Source organism: Mytilus galloprovincialis, chromosome 8 (genome assembly GCF_965363235.1).
Source record: "Mytilus galloprovincialis chromosome 8, xbMytGall1.hap1.1, whole genome shotgun sequence".
Lineage (NCBI taxonomy): Eukaryota > Metazoa > Mollusca > Bivalvia > Mytilida > Mytilidae > Mytilus > Mytilus galloprovincialis.
This window is the reverse complement of record NC_134845.1, coordinates 33,388,097-33,411,220: the sequence shown is the minus strand read 5'-3', so window position 1 is coordinate 33,411,220 and position 23,124 is coordinate 33,388,097. Positions and strand designations below refer to the sequence as shown.

The following is a 23,124-nucleotide window of genomic DNA, read 5'->3' as shown; positions in this document are numbered from 1 at the left end:
ATAGTGTTGCTCCTGATAAATACACTTGTACGTTGAGAACGGCATATGTCATTTTACAAAAAAAATCAAAAATCATAAACTCCATGAATTATAATAAGTCAAACGTATTCAAATTCAATATTTACGAGAAGATATCACCCTTGAAATAACAACAGCTGGATGTAAAGGAAAGGGTATTGCTATATCGCTGAAGAGGTTAGATTATCAAGTTCGAGCTAGATCCTATATTTTGAGGTAAATAAGTAATTAAAAACTACTCTTACATTGTCGAGGTAAATTTAAACCGAACCGAAAAATGCCACTGCTTTTATATCGAATTTCCTTTAAAAAGGTATTATAACAGACAAACCACAGCCACATCACCTTATTCACCTTAGCATGCAACCAATACTCAAACATGTATTTGATATACATTATAATTCGAAATAATAAAATACATAAATGTGAATTCGAAAAGAGCAATGTACAATCAGATATATTTTATTTTTATTTTTTCAACATCGGATTAAATTCTTCGTATCATCATCGCAGCATATTTCAGAGAATATTCGGAACCCTTCCAACTACTCCATTGGATAAGATTCTCTCCAGTCAAACCTTTCTTATTGTTTGCATATGAGAATGTAAAGCACACAGTATCACATGCATTAAACCACCAACCGCCACCAACTCTGTTAATAATCAATGCACAGTTTGCTTTATAATTGTCATTATCTTGATCAGGTGTTGTGAACTTCATGCCGTTGTGAGTAGGTGCAAGAGCATCGCCTGGAATATAAAATAGAACCACTTTTGATTCGATGGAATTTTTATAAGTAATAAGCATTTATTTGTATCTTTTTTAGTATAACATATAACCGTATGCAAAGCTCTGATTTCTTTTCTGAATTTGTTTTAACCTTAGTTTTATTTTGGTTGCATTAGATTTTCAAAGTTTGAATAAGATTTCGCATTACCAAATAATGTGGCCCCGAGAATCACCTACGAAACATTTAAAATAGCCGAAACGCGCACCAACTGCTACAGCAGAATTGGCAATGCTTATGTTGTTGATAGTAACACCGTATATATTCTTGTTTATTGCGAACACCGTATATCTGATTATATTATGTCGTGGTTGATGTAATTGGTAATGAATATTATTTCGGACACAGAAGATTCATTTAAAGTTTTCAGAAGCGTCTATTTCCAAAAAAAAAAAAAAAAAAAAAAAATGGAAATAGTACGACAATTTTTTTTTTGAAGAAAACAAGCTAGATCATAATTAGACGTACCATTGACATAAAAAGCTTTATACTTTTAATATACTAATAAAGGAATAAATTACAATGAATATTCAATCCCAACTTGAATGCAGCTGTCTAGTGTATTTGTATAATTGTTAAAATTATTACCGGCATTTCCAGAATATCCACCAACTGTCAGTTTATATTTCGAGGCAGCATCTCCAATACTGAATTTTGAGTATTTGGCATACCTCTTTTCACCTTTAAAATTCTCCATGTCCACTCTCATCTCAGTATGATTTACTGGCGTCAGTATATGAAGATATTTGTTTCCTATAAAATACGGGGAAAACATTTTTCATTATTATCTTTATTCTATATATCTATGATGTGTCAAGGTACATCATTTTAAAACTGTCAAACACATTACAGTGGGTATCGGTTAAACATTCAATGGGACAACGCCCACTTTAACATGAGAGGACGACAATTGGATATTCTTATATTCTTAGGGAGGATATTTTTTTGCAGAGTGACTATTCCTTTTTTGTCTGTTGTTCCGCAATTTTATTGTTTCCGCGAAAATTCATTTTCTCTTTTTTACACATGTGTTTCCGGCATTTTGTGTTACAGCATATTCATTTTATCCTATCTTATGATTAGTTAATATTCTTTTCAAAAAAGAGATTCTTTCAAGTACATATAATATCTAGCTGTACCATAAACCTTGTTTCTCAAAATCATGAAAATAATTGAGATAACAGATTCAAATATGTAGTTTAAGACAATCCTAAGGTGTTATGGGTCATAACAAGTTTTATTTTATTCTCGATGTGCATTATAATGGCGTGTTCACCATGGAGATAAAAAAAAGGTAGGAAATTAACAGACACACCAGTTTATGTTAAACCTTAAAAAAACAAAAACATTTAGACAAAAATAAAGTATCATGCTTGTCTTACTTACCTAACCAAAATTCCCGATTTAAGCTTCCAAACCCATTTTCATATTCTATCCATTTTTTATTGAAATCTTGAGAACCACCCATTCGTCTGATAAGAACCTTGAAATGTTAAAAGATATATCAGAGTGCTGCTTGTCAACCACATTAAATGTATGTGTCAATAGATATTTTGTTTAACTCTATGTTTCACATGTATAAGTTCCAAACGACATGAACGATAATATGTGATCAAGAGTTTGTTGTAAGAATGCTATCTCATTTTGATCTTTAAACGATGGACCCTTTTAATATTTCCATTTTTTTTTTTACACATACATATATCTAATTATGGTGGAAGCTTTACATAACTTATTGATCTTGACATCAGTACTACCTAGTTTTATTTTGGGTATGGTAGTCGGGTAGGCTTGGGCGAAAGTTTGTAGCCTAAAACATTTAAAAACAATTTTCTGATTTTTTTACCACTGTTGGCTGTTATTTATAGGAAGGTCCTTCCTCATCCAGATTTCTGAAAATCATAAATACGTTACTGCTGTTATAGATTCATGCTAAATTAACAGCTTAATAACAAGTTTTGTATGAAGGTGAAAGAGTGGACATGTATCATGTTGAGTATCAGTCGTATTTAATCAAAATCTTTATAATTCATTAAATTTTAAAAGTATGAACAAATTAAATTCACAGATAACTCACAGTCCAGCGTCCACCATCGGTCGTCATATCACAATAAACCTGGAATCCACTACCGGTAGTGGGATATATTCTATACACTCCACTGGTGTGATGCTTAGGATCCAAATCTGAACAGTCCTTTAGTTTACGTACTGTTAAATAAACGATAAATGTGTATTAATGTTCATTAATTAAAGTTTATGTAAGTGTTAATTTCCTTGCAGCTGCCATTTGTATCTTTATCTCTTATTCTTGACCTATTTATGATGTCTGCAAATTGTTTAACCGCAGTGTTTTGAAATTCTACTTTGTCATGTTATCTGATAAATCAGACGCGTCAAACTGGAGGTCACTCCTTCCCAACATCGTCTATAGCTATCAGAAATTTTGTTACAGTAGCAGTTGAAACTTTGTATAGGATAGATAAACATGTTTATTTTTGTAACAAGTTTATTTGTATTTATTGACCCGCCAACCGCTCCTTTACACCTCCGAGATTGTGGTTTGTGCTTTGGTAACGTGCTATGAGGGCAATGTAATAATGGATTTTACCCATTCTTTGCTTGTCACAAAATATTGTTACCTGAGTTCTCAGGCAGCCCTGAATAAAACGGGTAACTAGGCAGCCCTCTCGTCGGGTGAACGAATCATTTGTTTGTCCATTTGACAGTTCTTTTGGATACATGTTTTAGTGTGCAAATGGTTTTTTCACTCGAGGTTATCCGTCTCAGGTTGCAAAGTGAGCCCGTACCCTCTAAGCATGGGCTGGGCCAGCGCTCAACATGCAGGTATAAAATTTAAGAGTAGGTATTAATATACTTGAGTTACCTATGTTTGACATGGGATGGGCCAGCGCTCAACATGTCACGCGTAGAGAGATAAAGAAATGTATTACACATCATGTGAATGAATTGAAGAAAATGAAGGAAATACGTCATAAGAGACACATGTCTATGTTAAGTTAAAGAAAAAGTTCGAACACAAAGACAAGAAGTTTTATATTGATGTAGAAAGGGTATGCTTTGAATTTAATAGACTGTTCTATTGTCTTGTATACTGGTGTGAATTTAATACAAAAATACACTGTGAATTTAACTTTTGATATTGTGTACTAACCTAGAGGTTCAACTGATCTGAAATTCCCAGTCGCTAAGATATTGAGAACTCTTTCAGCAGTCGCTCCATAGAAACAAACACCTAGAAGATATGACGAAATCTAAGTGGAGTTGCACATCGGTTACAAGTGAAAAACTAAACATGTTTTTATAAACATTATACAGTTATGAATACTTAAAGCCTCGGTCACACCTTACCGGATAGCTCGAACGGACGCCTAACGGATAACTTTTTTTCAATCCGTTAGACGTCCGTCCATATCCGTTGCATGTCCGTTAAGCGTCCGTTTTATCCGTTGCATGTCCGTTAAGCGTCCGTTTTATCCGTCGACGTCCGTTCTGTCCGGTGGAAAATTTTGAGCATGTTCAAAACTTTGAACGGACGTCTAACGGATAAAATGTCCGTTGAACGTCCGTTAGACGTCCGTTAGGCGTCCGTTTTGTACGGTACTCGTCCGTTTCGTTTCCGTTTTGTATCCGTTACGTGTCCGTTATACATCCGTTGGAGGTCTGGCAGATAAATTTACCAACGGACTTCTAACGGACGTCTAACGGATAAAACGGATGAGAAACGGACTTCTAACGGACGTATAACGGACATAACGGATGATGAACGGATCTGAAACGGATAAAATTGATGCCAATTGAAAATTTCTCGTCAGAAATGCCAAAAATATTTCTTAAGGTTCATGAATTCTTATTATTCATAATCGATCTTAGAGTAAGGGCACATCTTCACAATCAATCAGCTGTTAAACTTATTCAGGTCAGACACTACCCTTTAGCGGCATTTTGAAGAACAAACAAAAACCAGTTACACAGAACTTTGACAAATAGATTTGCTTTCATTATATTGCATGTTTTTTCAGTTTTGTTTGGTAGGATTTGCATGATTTTTTATGTGATAGTCGGTTAAAAAGTTCATCAGAGCTCATGTTTTGTCGGTTATTATGTATATATATGCCGACTCGAAATAAAATCAACTTACTTAATTACTTAACTAGAACATTTTCAATATTAATGCGATTGACATGTATTATTATTGTCGCCTTTAATTTTTTCGTATATCTTGTTTATCCGTTTTATCCGGTACGCTTCCGTTAGGTGTCCGTTTTATGCGGTACTCGTCCGTTGGATGTACGTTCGACATCCGTTCTGTCCGTTACGTCTCCGTTTCTCGTCCGTTGCATATCCGTTGCATGTCCGTTATGCATTCGTTAGGCGTCCGTTTTAGTTGGTCAGTACATCAACGGACGCCCAACGGATAACAATTTTGTCAACGGACAACTTTTATTTTCATCCGTTAGGCGTCCGTTCGTCTTATCCGGTAAGGTGTGACCGAGGCTTAAGATCCTACATCTTGTCGATACTTATGCTGGTCTCTACAATAAGCATTTTGAATGTGTACTGATTGATATTTAAATCAGGGAAACATGATTTATGTTTTATCTGCAATTGTCTTTGAACTGGCTTTCGGTAACAGTAAGTAATCTCCGATCGATACGCTGAAATTTATTTCTTTTCCTTGGTTCTTTTTTTAATCTTATATCATTCTTAGGAGTCAAGCCTTTAGCAACTTATTTTTGCAGTGTGTTCTCATGTACAACTGTTAAGCCGTTGTTCCTACTAGAGAAAAGATAAGGCGCGTTACCCACCTTATTCTGCATATGCATGCCCCATGTCAGGGGTTTGTTTGTATTCAACTTATATTTGTTTTTCATTAATTATGTTGTACCTAAATAAAACTGTGATAAAACCCTTTGTAAAAATTTCGTCCACACACAACACTGGGGTAAAGCTGATGACCGTAACTGCATTCACGGTCATCCCAAGATGTCGGATGAAAAATTAGGTCAGTTTCTGTATTGTCTGTTAAAATGTTTCTATATCATTTTCTTTACAAATCATACATTGAAACGATGTAAATTTATAAAAGAATCACTCGGAAATCACTAATTACTTCCGAGAAATATGCATAAAACGGGAAATTCGATTTGAAAAAATCGTTCAGATGACCGTAAATCATAATCAGAATATTTTCAAGATGACCGTAACATAAAACAAGGATGACCGTGATTGGTAAAAAGATGACCGTAACTTGTAAAGGATGACCGTAATTTGTAAAGACTGACTGTAATTTATATAGGACGACCGTAACTTTTATAGGATGACCATCAATTCTAAGAAATATCCGTATTGTATTCAAAGCTTTTTTGTTGAGTTTGTCGATATCAATAGGGGCTCGGTTAGCGGATATAAATCTGGTTCATAATTTTTTTTTTATAAACTATAATATAACTGGCCGTATTTTGGATTTATGACAATGATAGTAAATTGCATATTTCTCGTAAATAATGAAATATTTATTGATAACGACGTTAAAATTTTAACACAAATTGACAGCGATACGACGAAAATTTGAAGAAACATGAATGTGTCCCTAGTACACGGATGTCTCATCTACACTATCATTTTCTATGTTGATTGGACTGTGAAAATGGGATAAAACTGTAATTTGGCATTAGAATTAAAAAGATCATACCATAGGGAAAATGTGTACTAAGTTTCAATTTTATTTAACTTGAAGCTGGACAAACGGACAAACAAACAGACGAACAGACGAACGTACGCACAGACCAGAAAAACATAATGCCAATAAATTGAGCATTAAAAACATTAATAATACATACGAATATTTGGTAATCGAGTCTGTGTATGGTTCCAGAAGGCAGATTAAAATCTTAATTTGTCTTGATATATGCAGGCGGAAACACTTTTGAAATAGAACAAAAGAATCGAAGCTCTTTGTTTATCGAGAAAGCGATAGATGTTTACTCACTGTAATGTTTGATATAGTAACAAAATTTTAAAAAGTTAATAGAAACAAATAAAACGACAATTTTCTTCTCAATTACGAAGTGTTTTACTTTAAAAACACCATTTGCATAAGTTTTCAATGTATCTATTACATAATAATGCAAAACAATAAGATATCTAGTCGACGACATGGGTATCTATAAGTTGGATGTAGAAAATGCATAATCTCCGATTTTTTTTTTTTACCACGGACGGAGAACATATCAATCTTTTAGTTCAGAAATATTCGTGTCTGCCCTTCCATTATGTGAATCAAGAAAAAATTCCCCAAAATAGGTAACGATTGTATCAAAAAGAGAAAATCGAGTGCACCTTTTTATGTTAGGGCATGTTTGGGGTGTATATTTTGTCTTTAAAACGTACAAAGCAAGAGTATTTGATATAGCATCTCGCTTCAGATTCTATCATTTTTATATATTAAAGCTACAGGTTGACTTTATAACGTAAAAAATGACAGTACGAAAAGATGAAATATATGGGTCCCGTGAAATACCTATCTAATGAATCACAAAAACAGAGTAGGTGTGTTCGAATTGCTATTTTTTTCTAAAAGTACTTGACGACAGTCTTTTAATTTGGATGATGAAAATGGATATCTTCGAAAAAATATGATTTTTTTTGTGTGTGATAAATAGGGTTTATAATCTTCAACCACTGAAAATGTTTAGTCTGCCCTTCCACGAAATATTTAATGAGATTTTTTTTAAATGCTTAAGAATTTTCGAAAATTCCACCTGACATCCAAACAGACAATATTTTTTAGGTTTAATCAATGCAGACAAGATCATTAACTGATGCTCATTAGCTATTAGATACATTTGTCTTTTAAAATATAACTGACATATAACGATCGATCGTAATGGTGCTATGTGGATAAATTTATCAGTTTTCAAGAGCAAAATTGGAGTCATCCCTACAGTGGCTTCCATTTCTACGATTGTGAGCATGAACTGGCGTAATAGGGAAATAATTTTGAAGAAGTAGAATCCTGACTATATGAATAACATTTCTGTATATATACAAATAACCAACAACGTCCCCCCTTGTGATGCGCTATTCGTACAAGACTATTTTAAGGATCTACTTTGCTGGAGCTCACCTTCACTAGTTTAGTCGTATGATATTTTCAAAATATTTCTGTTATTTTATTTGCACGACAAAATGGAAGACGATATAATATCAACTGATGTACATGCATGGGCATTTTTAAAAATATGTATTTATTATATGTGATTAAAAAGAATCCCAGAATAAAAAAAAAATCTTTTGTCGAGCAGTTGCATGGAGGCTGTGCACCGCATTTTTTCATTATACTTGTAAAGTGTCATTTTATCGCGCTTTTGTAGCATGTTTTCCCTACCTGTTCATTTGCATGTCTTTTTGCAAATTCATTTAAAAAAGAATTAAACCCTCTACTGTAAAAAAGAAACATATGGTAATCATTCGCGGATCCAGAGGGGGGGTTCCGGGGGTTGGAACCCCCCCTTTTTTGGCCGATCAATGCATTTGAATGGGGACCTGAAGTTGGAACCCCCCTTTGTCCTGGGTTAGGAACCCCCCTTTTTAAAATGGCTGGATCCGCCCCTGGTAATCTTTGCATTTGAAGCACGTGTTATTTTCTTCTACTTATAGGATAATACTCTCATATTAATATGTTTATACCAACACGATTAATCATTTGATACAAAAAGGTAGTTATATAAACACGGATATTTCTTTGAATTGAGGGTCATCCTTTAAAAGTTACGGTCATCATTTACAAATTACAGTTATCTTAAAAGCAATTACGGTCAACCTTGTTATGAATCGCTGATTCTGTTACGGTCATCTCGATTGTGATTTACGGTCATCTGAGCGATTTTTTCAAATCGAATTTCCCGTTTCATGCACATTTCTCGGAAGTATTTAGTGATTTCCGAGTGATTCTTTAATAAATTTACATCGTTTCAATGTATGATTTGTAAAGAAAATGATATAGAAACACTTTAACAGACAATACAGAAACTGACCTAATTTTTCATCCGACATCTTGGGATGACCGTGAATGCAGTTACGGTCATCAGCTTTACCCCAGTGCACAAGGAAGGATCTGCTAGAATATATTTCATCGAATATATTGCGACCAAAACTTTGCAAAGCCAATAGTATTAAACGTTAAAAAAACATCGTAAACATGACAATACATTTGTTATAGTAGCGCTGAATATAATTCAGTAACATTCATTTGAACAAATTGAACAGTAAGTGCGTAAAATTGTAAGTAACAACAATGCATTTCTTGTCAAAGATCTGTTGAAATAGATATCTTCATTTTGTCTGGCAATTGTTCACATCAAAACTAAAAACTTACCAGAATCAGACGATGACTTGACCAGGTGTTTGTTTAAAATAGTGTCCGAAGAAACTAACACACTTAAAGCAATAAGAATAATCGTAACGTAAATATGTCTTGTCATTGTATCCTGTCATTTGTAGAAACGTATATGTTGCACTATTTTATTCTAACAGAATAAATAGATATGATTGCGTGATACGACTTGTGCAACAGGTGGTAACAAGGAAGTATTGGTATAGAAACGATATTTTCTGTGAAGTTCTTGGAATTTTACGAACATCATACTGATAATGGTTACTGCTTTGAAAGATCTGTTTCACAGATGATAACGGATATGTTCAAATTCTTGTTACCACAATCCTGTCCTCTATTTCCTTGAATTAGACTTCTCATCGTTTTTGTACTTACAACATGAGCAACACGATGGGTAGCACGTGTGGAGCAGGATATTCAAATCCCTGAAGCTTCCTGAGATCATCCGGTTTTTGGTGGGGTTCATGTTTCTTAGTCTATGTTGTGTTTTGTATACTGTCCTTCGTCTTAGGTTCTTTTTTCTTGGTTTTGTTTTGCATGTCATTGTCATTATCAGTATGTTTTCGACTTGAGTTTGATACTCCTTTTCAATTGATATTTTTATTCTCCCTTTTGTTGTTGTTAATTACTTCAAGCATAAAAAGCTATAATAATATGATAAACAAAAGTATCTATATATTTGAATATGGATAAACGAAAGTCTGGGTAATGCGATGAAGCGCTCGACTGTTATCCTGTTAATTATTCGCTTAAATAATACGTTTGTTATACGTTGCACTTTTTAAAAGAAATATTTTCGTGTTTCTGGTGGTAACTATGTGTTCTTATAGGTGTTCATGTACCCGTTTCAGCTCTCGACTGATACCCTGTTACTTATTCGTTCCTTATTCTCATATATAATACGTTTGCTATCGTTGCACTTTTAAAAAGAAATATGTTCGTGTTTCTGGTGGTAACTATGTGTTCTTAGAGGTGAAATACCATTATAAGCGCGTATGTATCCGTTTCAACGCTCGACTGATACCCTGTTACTTATTTGTTTCTTATTCACGTATAATACGTGTGTTATACGTTGCACCTATTAAGAAATTATTTTCAATTGTTTTCTTGTCTCTGGTGGTAGATTTGGGTTCTAAGAGGTGACATAACTCTTTAAGCGCGTATGTACCCGTTTCACCGCTCGACTGTTACCCTGTTACTTTTTCGCTTATAATACGTTTGTTATACGTTTCACCTTTTACATAATGATTTTCAATTAGTTTAAACATATTTTATTGTCTAAATATACAATAGGATTGGATACAAGTTATAACAACTTAAGATAATCCTCTCCATATAAGTACAATATACAAAATTTCAAGATGACAGCAATTATATATTTCAGTACAATATGAAAAATATGTACAATAGATATATTATGTTTAAACAGTATAACAGTTTGATACGAGTACATTTTAAGATACAGAAATATTTATCAAAGAATGTATGGCGTATATAACAATACACATCTCTGAAAAGGATTGTGTTTTGTTCTACAGTAATTTCGTCTGTTCCAAATAAAATATGTTCTATGGAGATATCAGCTAAGTGTTGAATGTTTTTAAAGAGTTTATGTAGAGTGGACATTCTAAGAAAAAATGAATCGAAACTTCTAATGGACACCCGCATTTAAAACTTGGGTCATTTACTAAATTAACTCTGTATAAATCAGCTTTTAAAGGACTATATCTGCGTCGTAATTTTGTATGTAGTATATTTTCCATCCTGTATCAAATGAAATAATATTTAGGTACCAAAAATGAAATATCATTTCTCCGGATGGTGTTTTTGAAATTTGGAGATGATTGTATGGATCTAATGTATAATGGTAATAAATTCCATGCACGAATTATAGAAGGGAAAAAAGATTTAGAAAATATGTCCAATCTACATCTCGGTACTCTACAGTGAGAACGGTTTCTACTATTATAATAATCATCGTCTGTATAATTTGAGATACAATCCATAAGATATTCTGGAACATTATTGCTGTGTATTTTATGAAATAAACATAATTTACGTCTATTTCTTCTAGAACTCAAAGTTTCCCATCCAGTTTCAAAAAGTAGGGATTCTATACTTGCAAATTGCGGAATCCCAGTAAAAATTTTGGCTGCCTCTAACACAACATCCATCCCATTATGGAAAACCAACGGGTTCTAAATTCTTAATGCGTAAATTGTCATTTTGTTACTTGTTTATTTGTAATTTCAAAACGATTAAACGATTGAAATATTCAGGTAAATACAATAAGGAGATGTGTTAATAAACCCTATGATTGCCAATGACACAACTATCAACCAAAGTTCAAATAAAAACGATGTAAGCAAGTATAGGCAACTTACGGCCTTCAACAATGAGAATACAAAATACAATTTATAGTCGTCTATAAAAGGCTATATCATTACTTGAAAGCCCAGTTACTAGTAATAAACGATTTAAATTAATCCTTAAATTCTACCATCGGACCATTTTATTCTGACAGGAGGGGATAGGGCTGACAGATATGAATATACATTAATATACATGCCAAGTGATATAATTCTTGTCACGAAGTTTAACAATTACCGCTCCTTGATTTTTCGTTCTATAAAAATTTACAACCAAAAAGACCAAAATGTTCCCCTATCCTCCTCTCAACTGCTGCGTAACGCCAAGTACTCTCGGTAAGAACCCCAACCGGTTCCACCCTCATTATAGCACGGCAACCTGACCAAATTTAATATTTCGTCGATTGGATCGTTTATTAACCGAGTTAAATTACGATGTTAATCGATAAATGTAATTTTTTTGAAATTTGCATTTCATATGAAATTAAAAATAAATATTTCCCGCCCATATATATTGCAAGAAATGACACTATTGACAAACCATGTTGCATTCCTCCTGGCTCTTCTGCCAAACAGTAATTAATCCAGGATCTCAGGCTACCCTTTTACTCTCCAAAATGACCCAAGACATACCCCTCCCCCCTCTGAGCCAAATCCCAAATCACGTGCAAAGATTACCATGGATAATGTGAAATCTTCTCTCTGACAAGTCAAAGGGGTAGGGTGTCACTTTGGCTTGAAGTGGGCGTAGGTGACGTGTTTAGTAAAACAAAAACAGTTTCATTGTTTTACGATCATTGTAATTGACAAAATATTCAGTGGAGACACCTCCTAGTATATTTCTATCTATTTCCATGATCATCTTTATCTGTAGGAATGCGCTGTGGATACCAATACTGGTTTTAATACAATGGTAGAGAGAGCGTCGTCGATGTATTGACGATGCACGAGAGCAGTTTCTGATCATGAACAGCTGTCAACGCTCAGTGTGAGCACTACAGTGTATTCAAGGTGGTTCCATTCGATTACTAGTACTTTTTTTTGGCATAATTAGGCAGAATATTGTGGTATTTTACTCGTTGGGATCTTAAAACACTTTGTGTAGTATTTGACCTGTTTCTAAACTGATAATTGTTAAATCGCTTAGTAGCAATTGTTCTTTTTGGACGAACTCGGTTTTTTTAAATTGTCTTGTTCTATAGCAAAAACCACCCCTCAACCACTTTGTACAGAAATATAAGCTTCTGGCTTGAGCGTCTTGTCTGTATGTCTTGTAGTTTCAGCGTGTTTGAAACGCAACCATCTTCTCTGAATTTGTAGTCTCCTGTTATAAATTTTGCAGGTTGTCGCTGTATTCTTTCAAGCTTGTAGATGTTCATAGAAGTGTAGGGGTTCCATACAGACCACAACCCATTATTGACCTGACCAGTGAAATGTATGCGGTTTCCTTGCATTCTGATGGGCAAAACCGGAAATTTCTTTTCAGAAATTCTAGTGTTGAGTTGGCTTTCTTGCCACGTTGGAAATACGAAAGGCCATTTTATACGTCCTCGTTTAGTTTTCTTGTTTCATAAGATTTGATTACAAAATATTGCATATTCAATACAGTTTTGTTATAAAGTATACATTAACTAAGTGACTCATTTAAAATAATACTTCGTTCAATTTGTTATGCAAAGTACAAATATGATATAAAGCATTTGTTATCTTCAATACTCAAGAGCCAAATAAATAGAGATTGTTCGTCCATTTGCTTCTTGTGTTAATAAATCATTCGATAATTATATTCTTGTTTTAAATTTTAATATTGAGATTATAATATTAAGGAATAATGGGTGTCCCATTTCTCACATCATACATTTAGTCGAAATTTGCGACCCAGAATACTGATATTAGTATGAATTTTCCAGCTCCGTCTTATATTTCATGTATTTAGTCTAATTTTGACCCTGTTAAATATTAAGGAAAAATATCTTGCGAAGTTGATAAGGTAGTCCATTCCAGCGACACATCTGTATATACCTTAATACAGAAAGTGACACACCCTCCACATGTTTATTCGAGGTCTCCTTTATATAAAACTGAGTCCCTGGTAGACATGCCATATAAAACAAACAATGTATTTTATGTCTATTTGTTTTCTATTATATGTATGTGCTGTAAGTAATTGATTTAAATAAGTCAAATATAAATTCCATATAGAGGTGTTCCTACTTACAGAGGAAGAAACCGAGCGCCATCTGTCGTCATAATGATCGTTTGCATAATACAACGACAGAAATTAACACTTTGAAATTTCACACATCGACATTTCACGAATCGACAACAAGTAACGAGTTACAACACATCAATATACAAATTGACAATTTACCGGTTTTGAAATCACACAGTTACGAGTTACAAATTGAAAATTTACGAATTGACAATTTTGAAATTACAAATATACAAGTTACAAACTGATAATTTACACATTAAGAATTTTGAAATTACACAACTACAAGTTACGAATTGACAAGATTCGAATTAAGAATTTTGACTCCGTTGGCTTTCCATATCCCATAGCTCGCATTCATATTCTAAAAGTAGAAGTATGTATGCAAGGTATATCTTATTAAGATTGTTCTCTTAAGAATATGTTTTAACTTTCTCAGAACAAAAAATTGTTTAGTGGCACTACAGCAAATGTTATCTATATGTACTGACCACTTGCAATTATTAGAAAAAGCAACACCCAAATGTTTGTGGTCATCAACCTTTTTAATAAATTTTCCATTAAATTTCAAATTATAAAATCTCAGACTCGGACTTCTCCGTAACTGTTTTAATTTGCGTTTTGTTATGCGTTTACTTTTCTACATTGGCTAGAGGTATAGGGGGAGGGTTGAGATCTCATAAACATGTTTAACCCCGCCGCATTTTTGCGCCTGTCCAAAGTCAGGAGCCTCTGGCCTTTGTTAGTCTTGTATTATTTTAATTTTAGTTTCTTGTGTACAAGTTGGAGTTTAGTATGGCGTTCATTATCACTGAACTAGTATATATTTGTTTAGGGGCCAGCCGAGGGACGCCTCCAGGTGCGGGAATTTCTCGCTACATTGAAGACCTGTTGGTGACCTTCTGCTGTTGTTTTTTCTATGGTCGGGTTGTTGTCTCTTTGACACATTCCCCATTCCCATTATCAATTTTACATACGCTCAAATAGGGTTATTTCACCTCTAAGAACTCAAAAATACCACCAGAGACAAGTAAAAATGTAAATTACTTTTTTTTAAAAAGGTGCAACGTATAACATACGTGTTATAATCGAATAAGTAACAAATAAATAACAGGGTATCAAGCAACCGCTGGAACGGGTACATACGCGCTAATAGGGGTATTTCACCTCTAAGAACACATAGTTACCACCAGAGACACGAAAATATTTCTTTTTAAAAGTGCAACATATAACACACGTCTTATACGCGAATAAGGAACGAATAAGTAACAGGGTACCAGTCGTGCGCTGAAACGGGTACATACGCGCTCATAGGGGTATGTCACCTCTAAGAACACATAGTTACCACCAGAGACACCAAAATATTTCTTTTTGAAAGTGCAACGTATAACACACGTACTATACGCGAATAAGGAACGAAAAAGTAACAAAGTATCAGTTGAACGCTTAAATGGGTACATACCTGCTGATAGGGGCATTTCACCTTTAAGAACACATAGTTACCACCCGAGACAAGAAAACAATTAAAAATCATTATCTAGAAGGTGAAGTGTATAACAAACGTATTATAAGCGAATAAGTAAGGAGTAAGTAACAAGGTAACAGTCGAGTGTTGAAACAGGTACATACGCGCTTATAGGGTTATATCACCTCTTAGAACCCAAATCTACCACAGGAAACAAGAAAACAATTGAAAATAATTTTTTAAAAGGTGAAACGTATAACACACGTATTATTAGCGAATAAGGAACGAATAAGTAACAGGGTATTAATCGAGCGCTGGAACGGGTATATTCGCGCTTATAAGGGTATTTCACCTCTAAGAACACATAGTTACCACCAGAGAGACGAACATATTTCTTTTTAAAAGTGCAGCGTATAGCACACGTATTATATGCGAAAAGGGACGAATATGACAATGTAACAAGTTATCAACCGAGCGCTGGAACGGGTACATACGTTCGAAAAGGAGGTGTTATAAGCGAATAAGATTATATACTTTAACGTGAGTTTAGAACAATTTAATGCAGGGGAAAGTTATGAAGAGTACAACGGTAACTAAAGTAGATCTTTTACAAATCAGCCCAATACCAGTCGAGCACTAGAATGGATACATGTGCTCTAACAGAATTATTTCACCTCTAAGAACCAAGAGTTTCCACCAGAGACAAGAAAGCAATTGACAATCTGTGTTTAAAGGTGCAGCGTATAACAAATGCTTTATAAGCGAATACGATTATATACTTTAACGTGAGTTTAGAACAATTTAATGCAGGGGAAAGTTATGAAGAGTACAACGGTAACTAAAGTATCTATAATACGAAAATTACGAGGTCCAATTTGTTAGCCGTCATCATGTAAAAACGACGAATCACAGAATTCAACTTTATATATAACTAATATAGTACAAAGGTGTAGATTAAAAATTACACCACTCCAGGCCCTTTTGTTTTCCACGTAATTAATATTGCCAATAATTAAGAAGTTCCGGGGCGAGTCCGCTACCGATACCAATAGTATACTGAGTTCACCTGTTTCCTATTACCTTATCTGTACGTTCCGCATATGACAGGCGCACCACCAAACGTTGTATTCAGGATTAATATGTTATATACACGGGTCATAACCACAGGGTTGACACTACTAAATTGTCAAATTGTTACCTATTGTAGTATTTTAATCAGTAAGACGTTCTAAGATAACAATACGAATACTAAAAATCTGGACTAAAAATAAGGCGTATAGGTACAGTTTTCAATTTGTTAGTGGTCATCACGTAAAACAGCGAAGCAAAGAATTCAACTTTATTTATAACTTATATAGGACAATGCTGTTGATTAAAAAATACTCCATTCCAGGACCTTTTGTTTTCCAAATAATTAATATTATTGTTTCAGTTCGACGGGTTCAAACAGAAAGACTTGAAAGCAGAGAAAAACTGTGTATCTTATAATCGGCATGACTTTATCAGATGACAATACTAATACTAAAATAAGGCTTGCGCATAGTTATATACTTTAATTCAGTCACGGATCCGTGATATCACGGGTGTGTTCTAGTATCTTTTACAAATCAGACCAATACCAGTCGAGCACTAGAATGGATACATGTGCTCTAATATAATTATTTCACCTCTAAGAACACATAGTTACCCCCAAAGACACGAAAATATTTCTTTTTAAAAGTGCAACGTATAACACACGTCTTATACGCGAATAAGTAACGAATAAGTGACAGGGTACCAGTTGTGCGCTGAAACGGGTACATACGCGCTCATAGGGGTATGTCACCTCTAAGAACACATAGTTACCACCAGAGACACCAAAATATTTCTTTTTGAAAGTGCAACGTACATGTATAACACACGTACTATACGCGAATAAAAAACGAAAAAGTAACTAAGTATCAGTTGAACGCTTAGATGGGTACATACCTGCTGATAGGGGCATTTCACCTTTAAGAGCACATAGTTGCCACCCGAGACAAGAAAACAATTAAAAATCATTATCTAGAAGGTGAAATGTATAACAAACGTATTATAAGCGAATAAGTAACGAATAAGTAACAAGGTATCAATCGAGCGCTGGAACGGGTACATACGTTCTAAAAGGGGCTGTTTCACCTCTAAGAACCAAGAGCTTCCACCAGAGACAAGAAAGCAATTGACAATCTGTGTTCAAAGGCGCAGAGTATAACAAATGCTTTATAAGCGAATAAGATTATATACATTAACGTCAGTTTAGAATAATTTAATGTAGGGGAAAGTTATGAAGAGTACAACGGTAACTAAAGTATATCTTTTACAAATCAGTCCAATACCAGTCGAGCACTAGAATGGATACATGTGCTCTAATAGAATTATTTCACCTCTAAGAACCCCAAGTTACCACCAGAGACACGAAAACCTTTTAGTTGTACTTAAAGTGCAACGTATAGCACGCGTATCATAAACAAATAAGGAACAAATAAGTAACAGGGTATCAGTTGAGCGCTGAAACGGGTACATACGCGCTCATAGGGGTATTTCACCTCTAAGAACACAAAGTTACCACAAGAGACACCAAAATATTTCTTTTTGAAAGAACAACGTATAACACAGGTATTATACGCGAATAAGGAACGAAAAAGTAACAAAGTATCAGTTGAGCGCTTAAACGGGTACATACCTGCTGATACGGGTATTTCACCTCTAAAAACACATAGTTACCACCCAAGACAAGAAAACAATTAAAAATCATTATCTGGAAGGTGAAATGTATAACAAACGTATTATAAGCTAATAAGTAACGAATAAGTAACAAGGTAACAGTCGAGCGTTGAAACGGGTACATACGCGCTTATAGAATTATATCACCTCTTAGAACCCAAGCGATGGAACGGGTACATACGTTCTAAAAGGGGTTGTTTCACCTTTAAGAACCAATAGTTTCCACCAGAGACAAGAAAGCAATTGACAATCTGTGTTTAAAGGTGCAGCGTATAACAAATGCTTTATAAGCGAATAAGATTATATACTTTAACGTGAGTTTAGAACAATTTAATGCAGGGGAAAGTTATGAAGAGTACAACGGTAACTAAAGTATATCTTTTACAAATCAGCCCAATACCAGTCGAGCACTAGAACGGATACATGTGCTCTAATAGGATTATTTCATCTCTAAGAACCCCTAGTTACAACCAGAGACACGAAAACCTTTTTTTGTATTTAAAGTGCAACGTATAGCACGCGTATTATAAGCAAATAAGGAACAAATAAGTAACAGGGTATCAGTTGAGCGCTGAAACGGGTATATACGCGCTCATAGGGGTATTTCACCTATAAGAACACAAAGTTACTACCAGAGTCAAGACAACAATTGAAAATCATTATCATAAAGGTGAAACGTATAACAAACGTATGATAAGCGAATAAGTAACGAATAAGTAACAGGGTAACAGTAGAGCGTTGAAGCGGGTACATACGCGCTTATAAAGTTTTATCACCTCTTAGAACCCTAATCTACCACCAGAGACCAGAAAACAATTAAAAATCATTTTATACGGCATTTGATACAGCAGGTGTCCCCTCATCATCAGACAAGACAAATATCTCAAACATGACTCATTCAGATCATCTGCCTAGTGACAACAGCAATATTACACATATACAGCCATGTTCAGTTCTCCTTAAAGACATTTTGGTTTTTGATGACACAGTACAACACTTTCGCATTTCGAAATGTGAGACCAAAGGCTGCAAAACTTGTGCAATTTTAATTACGGATGCTGAATTCTGTAGCAATTTGACCAAGAAGTCATATTTTACCAGAAGTTACGGTGATCTGAATTGTAAATCGATAAATGTCGTCTACGGATTAGAGTGCAACCTTTGCGGATTGGTATACGTCGATGAAACGAAAGGAAGGCTAAACAAACGTATGTGCGGTCATAGATCAGACATTAACCTCAATGCTAACGACATTCCTTACCAGCATTTCAATCAGCCCGATCATTCCATCGTTTCTATGACAGTTCGCATTATCGAAAAGATATACCATAGCTCTAACAATCCTAATCTTTCAACGACTCTCCGTAGACAAAAAGAGGACTACTGGATTAGACAATTGGGAGCTATGACACCTTATGGTTGCAATGACAAAATTGATGGTATAGGTATTCTATCTTATCATAGGTCTGTTCTGTGTTCCTTTGGAATTTCAACCAAAGATGAAGAACTGGATCTTCCATCACTGTATTGGATACCTCAACTACACAAGTGTCCTTACAAACAACAGTATATTGCTGGGTCTTCCAAGTGCTCCACGAAACCTCTTTCTAAATTATTAACATTTATTTTATCAGAATCAAAGACGGGCTTCAAAGATATTGTGGAACTGCCTATTCTAGAGAGGGCGTGAATCAGATGTGGATACTTAAAAATTCCAAAGATCTTTTAGAGTACATACAATCCAACTCTCTTTCATCTTGTAACAGTATTAAAACATTTGACTTTTCTACTCTTTTTCCACATTCCATACTAAGAGACAAATTGAAATAGTTGGTATTGCTTTGCTTCATAAAAAAAGAATGGCCAATGTAGATACAAGTATCTTGTCTTAGGGAGGGATAAATCCTACTTTGTAAAGAATCACTCTGATTAAAACAAATTCCCTGAAACTGATATTATCAATATGCTTGATTTCTTGATTGACAGCATATTTGTAACGTTCGGAGGACGTGTTTTTCAACAGACTGTCGGCATTCCAATGGGAACAAACTGTACCCCTCTACTTGCCGACTTGTTTCTTTATTATTATGAGGCTGACTTCATGCAGGAACTTCTTAGGAAGAAAGATAAGAAGTTAGCAATATCCTTTAGCTTTCTACTTTCCGCTATATAGATGATGTTCTTTCACTAAATAATTCAAAATTTGGTGATAAAGGATACTACAGATACAGTTGAGTTGGCCTCATATCTTGACTTACATCTGGAGATTGACGGTGAGGGTCGGTTGAAAACAAAACTTTACGACAAAAGAGATGATTTCGGCTTTCCAATTGTGAACTTTTCATTTCTAAGTAGCAACATTCCAGCAGCACCTGCATACAGGATATATATCTCCCAATTGATCCGTATTCCCGTGCTTGCATTTCCTATCATGATTATCTTGATAGAGGGTTGCTGCTCACAGGGAAGCTATTAAACCAAGAGTTCCAAATGGTGAAGTTGAATCATCCCTTCGTAAATTTTACGGACGCCATCACGAGTTGGTTGACCGTTGTGGAATGGCCGTTTCACGGGTGATATCGGATGTGTTCCTTGCGTCGTAGCTGCAGTGCCCTTCCCTTTTATGAGTGTGACCTACCGAGTTAGACTATTTGCCGGATTTGTTATCACATAAGCAACCTGACGGGTGCCACATGTGGAGCAGGATCTGCTTATCCTTCCAAAGCACCTGAGATCACCCCTAGTTTTTTGGTTGGGTTCGTGTTGTTTAATCTTTGGTTTTCTATGTTGTGTCGTGTGTGCTGTTGTTTGTTTGTCTTTTTTTCATTTTTGGTTATGGCGTTGTCAGTTTGTTTTAGATTTATGAGCGCTGAAACAGGTACATAAGTTCTTATAGGGGTATTTCACCTTTAAAAACCAAAAGTTACCACCTGAGACAGAACAATATTTATTTTAAAAAGTGCAACGTATAGCACACGGATTATGTGCGAATAAGGAACAAATAAGTAACAGGGTATCAGTCGTGCGCTGAAACGGGTACATACGCGCTCATAGGGGTATTTCACCTCTAACACCACATTGTTACCAACAAAGACACGAAACTATTTCTTTTTAAAAGTGAAACGTATAACAAACGTATTATAAGCGAATAAGTAATGAATAAGTAACAGGGTATTATAGAGTTATATCATCTCTTAGAACCCAAATCTACCACCAGAGACAAGAAAACAATTAAAAGTCATTTTATAAAACGTACAACGTATAACACACGTATAAACGTATTACACAGTTACTTCTGCATAGGTACAATTTCTGTACTTAAAATCTGTAGTACTGGAAATTTACTTTTAATATTTAGTACTATTTTGTTATTTAGGTACCTGTATTTTACAGTACTTAATTTGTACTTGAAATTTAGGTACTACAGATGTTTGGTTACTACCGTTACATTTTCATCATTTTCATCATTTTGAAAGTTTTTCTATTTCAAATCTCTTAAAATTATGATTTTCAAACAGGGAATATTATATTATTTCTGTATCAAATTATTTAGTACAATTCAAGTACTGTAAAATACAAGTACCTAAATATTACAATAATTTTAAAGTAAAGAAATAATACTAAATATTAAAAGTAAATTTCCAGTACTACATATTTTTAGTACAGAAATAGTACCTATGCAAAAGTAGCTGTGTATACGAGAATAAGGAACGAATAACTAACAGGGTATCAGTCGAGCGCTGAAACGGGAATATAAGTTCTGAAAGGGGTATTTCACCTTTAAAAACCCAAAGTTACCACCAGAGACACAAAACATATTTATTTAAAAAAGCGAAACGTATACCACACGTATTATAAGCGAATAAGGAACGAATAATTAACAGGGTATCAGTTGAACGCTGAAATGGGTACGTACGCGCTAATTTTTTACATTGTCATGTCTGAGCAATTTAAAGATGAATATGCGGTATGGACTTTGCTCATTGTTAAATGCCGTACCGTGACCTATAGTTGTTAATATCTGTGTGTCATTTTGGTCTATTGTGGAGAGTTGTCTCATTGGCAACCATACCACATCTTCTTTTTTATGCAAGCGCTGAAAGGGTGATTTCACCTCTTCGAACCAAGAACCATCTTCAAACGTACGAATATAAAGCAGTTAAAAGGTAGAACCGGTAAAAAATCAAACAAGGAACAAATAAGTAATGAACATAAAGTAACAGGATCGTTTGAGCACAAACACGTATAAATAGGTGATAAAAGTGTCATTTAACCTCAACAAATTTAGAGTGGTATTACCAGACAGACGAATATAAACAATTATAAAGGGGGAAGGATATAAAAAAATCGAATAAGTAACAAATAAGGAATAAGAAATAAGTAACGAATAGGTAACGAATAAGGAATAAGGAATAAGTAACGAATAGATAACGAAAAAAGGAATAAGTAACGAATAGGTTACGAATAAGGAATAGGGAATAAGTAACGAATAAGGAAAGAATAAGGAATAAGTAACGAATAGGTAACGAATAAGGAATAGGGAATAAGTAACGAATAAGGAATAAGGAACGAATAAGGAATAAGGAATAATTAACCAACTTGACGTCCAGGGTAATACGTCATTAAGACAGAAAAGAAACGACCAAAACATACACAAGTGATTTAAAGGAAATACATATGTAGTCTTCAACCTGCGTCACACGTTGCTGAATTGAAAACATAAAAGCCGTTAGGATCATTAAGATCATAAAAAAAAACTTGAAAGACGTTCGTACCACCAATGTGAACATGTCTTTTTCCTGTAGATAAGAAACAAATTCAGCCTGATAAAAAAAGTATTCCCTCGCATCCACAATTAAAAACACCATCTATGATTGATCATTACAATAGATTAATGATGAAATGTTTTCTCCGATGAATATCACAATTAAAAAAAATCATTTAATGGTTTATTGCCCGATAAATTTATGTATAAGCCATAATTTATGATTAGTAAATTGTACCATAACTTTTCCTCGTAGAAACATTGTTTGATTTAATATCTTTGTAAAACTTATCGGCGATATTAATTTAAGTACTTAAAGGGATTGAGTACGGGGATTCATATGCTGTCC

At 34.4% G+C, this 23,124-nt stretch overlaps 1 protein-coding gene across 1 annotated transcript; it reads right to left on the bottom strand.

Moving 5' to 3' along the window:
- Positions 1-464: 464 nt before the first annotated feature.
- On the bottom strand, positions 465-9,357 carry LOC143085603 (fibrinogen-like protein 1). The gene is made up of 6 exons (XM_076262063.1): positions 9,205-9,357; positions 3,979-4,059; positions 2,884-3,014; positions 2,193-2,289; positions 1,395-1,559; positions 465-768 (listed from the first exon to the last, which is right to left on the bottom strand). The coding sequence occupies exons 1-6, from the start codon at positions 9,308-9,310 to the stop codon at positions 506-508; spliced, it is 843 nt and encodes a 280-aa protein (XP_076118178.1). The 5' UTR covers positions 9,311-9,357; the 3' UTR covers positions 465-505.
- Positions 9,358-23,124: the final 13,767 nt, after the last annotated feature.

Bases quoted from the DNA above. Each gene is read 5' to 3' on its own strand.
- LOC143085603 (XM_076262063.1), bottom strand. From the start codon at position 9,310: ATGACAAGACATATTTACGTTACGATTATTCTTATTGCTTTAAGTGTG. The intron at 3,015-3,978 runs GTTAGTACACAA...TTTATTTAACAG, and splicing joins CAGATCAGTTGAACCTCTAG to TACGTAAACTAAAGGACTGT. The intron at 1,560-2,192 runs GTAAGTAAGACA...CGTATTTTATAG, and splicing joins AAATCGGGAATTTTGGTTAG to GAAACAAATATCTTCATATA.